The 6,228-nt window shown below is 36.4% G+C and overlaps 1 protein-coding gene across 1 annotated transcript; it reads left to right on the top strand.

The window, feature by feature from the left end:
• Window positions 1-802: 802 nt before the first annotated feature.
• On the top strand, window positions 803-5,878 carry LOC149186732 (protein NRT1/ PTR FAMILY 4.5-like). Its single transcript, XM_089412677.1, has 6 exons — window positions 803-928; window positions 998-1,097; window positions 1,258-1,475; window positions 2,116-2,556; window positions 3,481-3,593; window positions 4,929-5,878. The coding sequence occupies exons 1-6, from the start codon at window positions 926-928 to the stop codon at window positions 5,776-5,778; spliced, it is 1,725 nt and encodes a 574-aa protein (XP_089268803.1). The 5' UTR covers window positions 803-925; the 3' UTR covers window positions 5,779-5,878.
• Window positions 5,879-6,228: the final 350 nt, after the last annotated feature.

Raw genomic sequence — 6,228 nt, 5'->3', positions numbered from 1 at the left:
AACAAGGAATTTTTAGTGGGTAGCTATATCCATCATGGAAGTAGATTTATATCCAAGTTTATGATTGTGAATGATTGTGGATTGTGATTTTCATCCCTGAGGACTATTTGCGTATGATCCTCAAATGGGTGAATCATCGTATGTAACGCTTCCTCATTGCTATTCACTATTTTCCCCGTAGAGGTCAGATTCATGAGGGGTATGTGGGACCTCTCTCTTCTCTGGGCGGGTATGTAACGCTTCCTCATTGCTATTCACTATTTCCCCCGTAGAGGTCAGATTCATGAGGGGTATGTGGGACCTCTCTCTTCTCTGGGCGGGTATCCATTGATGTGTTACTTCTCTTCTCCTCTGGGCCAGTGATGTGGTCCCTCTCTCGTCTGGTGGCAACCACTGCGTGCACAGGGCCGTCGTTCACTACGCATAGTCCTGTCCCGGGGTATGGGGGACATATATCTTTCGTGTATGTGGTGAAGGTGACTCAGATATCGTGTGAAGTCTTTTGACAATTTATATCTATAGAACATTAACTCTACATCACTAAGTCGGAATCATTGCCAGCGGGAATCGTTGACCGATGCTCTATGTTGGCATGCAGTTGAAGCCACTTATCTAGTGATTGTACTTTAACTGGACAGTGATGTTAATGTTGTCAAATCAAGTTTTGGTTTGTGGATCCATAATGTTAGTGGAAGTTACAAATCATTTTTCCTACACTCATAATTCCGTGGGGTAAACTCGACCTTCCATTTATAAATGGATGTTAAATCCTTGATAATGGACGTTAAATCCTGGAGAAAATGAAAGCTATCATCATCTATATCAAGCCTTTTTACTCCCTTGCAAATCCAAAGCGAGTCGAACAATCCTGCTCTGGGTGAACAAGTCCCACTTGAGAATCATACATTCTTCATCGGGTGCCCTAATGGTAATTTGCTACTTCTCTTTGTTGTAATTTATTTCTGTGGCTTTCACTGAACATGGTTTGCATTGACAGGCAGATACACAAATATGGTCAGAGAGATATGCGGACTGGAGGGGCAGACCTGCTACACCATCCAAGCATGGCGGGCTTAGGGCAGCTGCATTCGTCTTCGGTACCTTTACTCTCTGACTGGTTCTTGCAGCGTTGTCGTCCATATCATGAATATCGCGATAAGAGCTTAGGCTATTTTTCTGAATGTTGAGTTTGTATGTGCAGGAATATAGTGATAAGAGATTAGGTTAATTTTCTGAATGTTGAGTATGTATGTGCAGGAGTAGAGGTTATGGAGAATATGGCATTCGTTTCAATGGCTAACAATCTCGTTACCTACGTCAGTACTCTGATGCACTATCCTCTTGCGGAGTCTGCCAATATGATAACAAATTATATGGGCACTTTGTTCTTGTTGACGCTGGTTGGAGGTTTTATATCAGATTCATTCCTTACCAGGTTTTGGACAATCATATCCTTCGCAACCACAGAACTATTGGTGAGTGATTGAATCTAGCTTTGGCTTTTCTCAATATTATTACAGTTTCAGCGTCCGGAGACTTGCTAAACGAGCCATCTTTACCTCGATTGCTTATTTTATTTTAGAATAGGATGGACAGGAACGAATGGAGTTTCTATTTGTTTGTCTTTACAAACATTCCAAAATATTTATAGAATCTACGATCAGTTAAATATAGAATGGAATTTGTGTATTACAATGTTCAGACTATACTGTAAGGAAAAAAACTACCTCTTCCTTACAATTTCCCTACACTAAACTATACGAAACATGGATGAAATACAAATCTAATACGAAGTCTACGCAACATGGATGAAATACAATCAGATACTAAGTCAATGGTTTGAATATAGATTAGCACAATGCTGCTGTGGTTTGGGTAAATTTGACTTACTCAAATTATCTAGGTTAGTTTTGGGTTTTAGGTTTTTGAGAACTAATAGCTTTTCCATATTATTTATATGAAATATAGCATATTTGAAAACAGAAAAACTTTTAATAAATTTGTTTTACTACTTAGATGAATAACATAAACAAAACCATAAGTTGTCATAAAAATAGCACCCGAAACTATAAATCACTTGACCTTTGCATAAGCTTGCATTGCATTGCGTTGCAGGGGTTGTTGATGCTTACTCTGCAAGCACATTTTCCTTCTTTGAAGCCCCCTCCTTGCAGTAGTGAGCAATTCACTAGCAACTGCGAGCATGCCACGGTTGGACAGAGAGCCATGTTCTACGTGGCATTGTTCATCGTAGCTCTGGGAACAGGTGGGGTGAGAGCTTCGTTATCAGCACACGGGGCCGATCAGTTTGATGAAAAAATTCCGGAAGAGAGGAGGCTTATATCCAATTTTTTCAACTGGTATTTCTTCAGTCTATGCGTGGGAGGCCTGGTAGCAGTCACTTTTGTGATGTGGATTCAAGAAAACATAGGATGGCAGTGGGGATTCGGAATTTCCACAATTTCGATATTTTTGGCACTCCTGGTATTCAGCTCTGGTTTCTTAACGTATCGCAACAAGATTCCTTCAGGGAGTCCCCTCACCCGCATCGCACAGGTCAGCATATTGAAATTGGTGAATTTCAAAGTTGTTACAATGTTGTATGGAAGGGAATATAGATTTGATTTTCGATTTTAAGAATACTTAAAATTTTTGTATTGATTTTATGTTTGTGAAATTCAAAATTTTTTTGTCAAATTTACAAATACATTGTTAAATAAAAGAGATATTTTAACCTGATATTTAGAAATCTATTACATTAAAATTTTTATAAATATTTAGAACTAACAAGTATGACTGGTCAATAAACCACATAAAAAATAAAAATATATTTTGATCTAATATTTATGAATCGATGACATTTAAAATTTTTGATAATATCTTGAACTAGCAAGTGTGACTCAACATGATGAGCCACACTTGCTATGTCGACAGTATATTGAAAATTCTAATAAGATGAATCCACAAAATTGATATTCTCACAAAAGCCTTAATTCTGAAAGATAAACACATAATTAAATCTTTTTTTATATAAAATTAACGCAATAAGATTGAAAAGATATACAATTCGATCTCTGATATCGTAATTTTCTAAAGAGAAATCATTATTTTTACCTTCCGTTTATAGTTAGGAATAATTTATACAACTTCATGAAATTTCTGTCAAATGTTTAAGGTTCGCTTTAAACATAATCCTTTTGTGTAATGTATGAACTCGTACCACCACTTTGTCAGGAATAATTTGAGGGTTTTGCTTTTTTGTTTTGGGTATTCATGTTTAAGGTTCGCTTTAAACATAATCTTTTTGTGTAATGTATGAACTCATGTCACCACTTCGTCAAAAATAATTTGAAGGTTTTGCTTTTTAGTTTTAGGTATTCGTGTTTAAGGTTCGCTTTAAACATAATCTTTTTGTGTAATGTATGAACTCGTGCCACCACTTTGTCAAAATAATTTGAAGGTTTTGCTTTTTTGTTTTAGGTATTCATAGCTGCAATTAGGAATCGAAAGTTGCCTCTACCAACAGATTCCAAGATGCTATATGACGTCTGCGACATAGAAACAAGTACAGTTCAACATACTCCACAATTCTGGTAATGCAATTCCTGAAAGCAAGAGTTACTCGGTAGTATTAATTTTCATTATTATGCTTCTCTTTATGGCGTGAAAATAGTTTCTATTTTTATTGAAATTTTCAGATTCGTTGAGAAAACTTTTTCAATAGATATTGAAAATTGTATTGAAATGAATTGTATAAATATTGGACGTAAATTCTCCGACATGAATCAAAAGAGTTGGACCATAGATTCGGTTGGAAATCAGATAGTTCTCAGCAGGGTTTGAATTTGATTTTCTACGGTACATTTTGTCCCTTTTTAAACGTATTTGCCGGGTCAGGAAAATTTAAATAGGTGAAACCCTAAATTTAATGAAGTTGTTCTTCACAAATTTTAATGTCTAAGCTGTAGTGATGCCTTTTCAAACGTATTTGGAAGGTAGGGAAAATTTAAATATGTGAAACCCTAAATATAATGTGGTTGCTATTTACAAGTTTTAATGACTAAGTATTAAGTATTTAAGTTCTTAGTGATAAATGTTAATGAATGATTAAATAGAGGTTAACTTACACAATCTGCATAGTTGCAGTATTTATTCATTGGATAATCTATTTAGTTGGAGTGATCATGTATTATCTTTACTTTTTGGTAGTTTATTCTTTTATGCATAGAAAGTAAGATTGAGAAAGATTGGAGTAGTTGCATTTTGATATACATTTATAATATTTTTTATATTATAGAGATCAATTAGTGAGTTATAACCTTTTTTATATTATAGAGTTAAATTAGTGAGTTGTTGTAGTTTTTTTTTAAGATAATTGACAAGGAATGGAGAGAAATCTTAGAGCAGAGATTGCTCTTTTCAATATTCAAAATAGCTAAATAAATTACATAGAAAACATCAACAATAAATGACTGGAGTAGAATTCCACTAAACTGAAGTAATTATGAAGTGACTATAACACCTAGGATACAACAGACTTGCTAAATTTATTTAGATTGCCTAGTTCTTTCCATGAATAAGAGTGACTTCAAATTTTTCAGCATAACTGCTATCCATGGGATTCCTAGGTATTCCCAAATCTGCCACGATAAAAATACCTTTTTAAACGTAATCGCAATTGTTATAAAACCTTGGCATATAACAACGCAATTTTTTTAGAAAACCTTTGCATATAACCAAACAAAAAAAATTAATGATCAGTTACATCAATTTTTAGCTTAAGAGGGGAGATAAATTTGAAATTGCACAGCTGGTTATCAGAAATGTAGCAGGAAAATAATTATTTGTGAACGCTATATGAATTGCAGCGTTATTTTGTTTTGCAAAATCTAGACCTAATGCGTATAAGGTTTGTCGCGCTGGTTCAGGTTTTTGGACAAGGCGGCTATCCTTGACAACAGCAATGGATTGAAGGATCTCAACTGCAGAAGTCAATGGAAACTTTGCACAGTCACGCAGGTAGAGGAAACAAAATCAGTGCTGAGACTGTTACCCATTTTCGCGAGTACAATTATGACATACTGCTGCCTCGCACAGCTGCAAACTTTCTCTATTGAGCAGGCAAGTACCATGGACAGGAAACTCAAGGGTTTCGAGATTCCAGCGGCCTCCCTTTCTGCGATTTCACTCATTATCCTCGTTATACTCGCCCCGCTTTACGACAAAGTTTTCGTTCCCATTGCCCGTCGCATCACCGGGCACGAAACGGGAATCACCCAGTTGCAGAGAGTGGGTATAGGGTTGCTTATGTCTACGGCGGGCATGGCCGTGGCTGCCGTGGTAGAAGTGAAGAGAAAAACCGTTGCTACACACCATTTGCTGCTGGACACCACCAAACCGTTGCCCATTTCGGTGTTCTGGTTGGGGTGGCAGTACTTTTTTCTGGGCATGTCCGACATATTTACGTTGGTAGGTCTCCTGGAGTTTTTCTATAGCCAAGCCCCCTCAGGCATGAGATCGTTGTCCACTTCACTCTCGTGGTGCTGTCTATCGTTGGGCTATTACCTGAGCTCCGTGCTGGTGTCTGTGGTCAATAGAATAAGCGAGAGGCTGAAGAATGGAGTAGGGTGGCTCTCTGGCAACAATCTGAATCGTAATCATCTAGAACTCTTCTATATGGTGCTCTGCATTCTCACGACTCTCAACCTTTTCCATTTTCTGGCTTGGGCTAGGTGGTACAAGTATAGAGACTTTAGCCAAATTGAAAGGAAAATATGAAAAAGATTCTCTAGTTCGACATCATTACCTTATGTTTGACGTTGTAATCCCTTTGTTGTACACTAGTGGTTTCTGAAATATTGTAATCCCTTTTGTTGTACACTGATTGTTATTCCCTATGAAGTACATGCTATAATGTTTTATGACGTTGATGTTGGGTACTATAATAAATTTTGAGAAATATTGTAATCCATCAGTTGTACACTGATTGTTTGAAATATTGTAACCCCTCTGTTGTACACTGATTGTTTGAGAAATCTTGTAATCCCTTTTGTTGTACACCGATTGTTTGGAATATTGTAATCCCTTTGTTGTACACTCATTGTTTGAAAAATATTGTAATCCCTTTTGTTGTACACCGCGGAATGACATGTATTGTTTTATATAACATTGATAGTCAATATAGTAATATATGTGTCAATGAGTTGTGTTTTGTTGCTAATATTTGCT

The sequence above is a fragment of the Pinus tabuliformis genome, chromosome 3_1 (assembly GCF_031772625.1).
Source record: "Pinus tabuliformis cultivar Carrire ecotype Pingquan chromosome 3_1, CPIR1, whole genome shotgun sequence".
NCBI lineage: Eukaryota > Viridiplantae > Streptophyta > Pinopsida > Pinales > Pinaceae > Pinus > Pinus tabuliformis.
This window is presented reverse-complemented; position numbering and strand designations above follow the sequence as displayed.

Excerpts from the sequence above, each read along its gene's own strand:
- LOC149186732 (XM_089412677.1), top strand. Across the intron at positions 1,098-1,257 it reads GGCAGCTGCATTCGTCTTCG|GAGTAGAGGTTATGGAGAAT; the intron begins GTACCTTTACTC and ends ATGTATGTGCAG. Across the intron at positions 1,476-2,115 it reads TCGCAACCACAGAACTATTG|GGGTTGTTGATGCTTACTCT; the intron begins GTGAGTGATTGA and ends ATTGCGTTGCAG.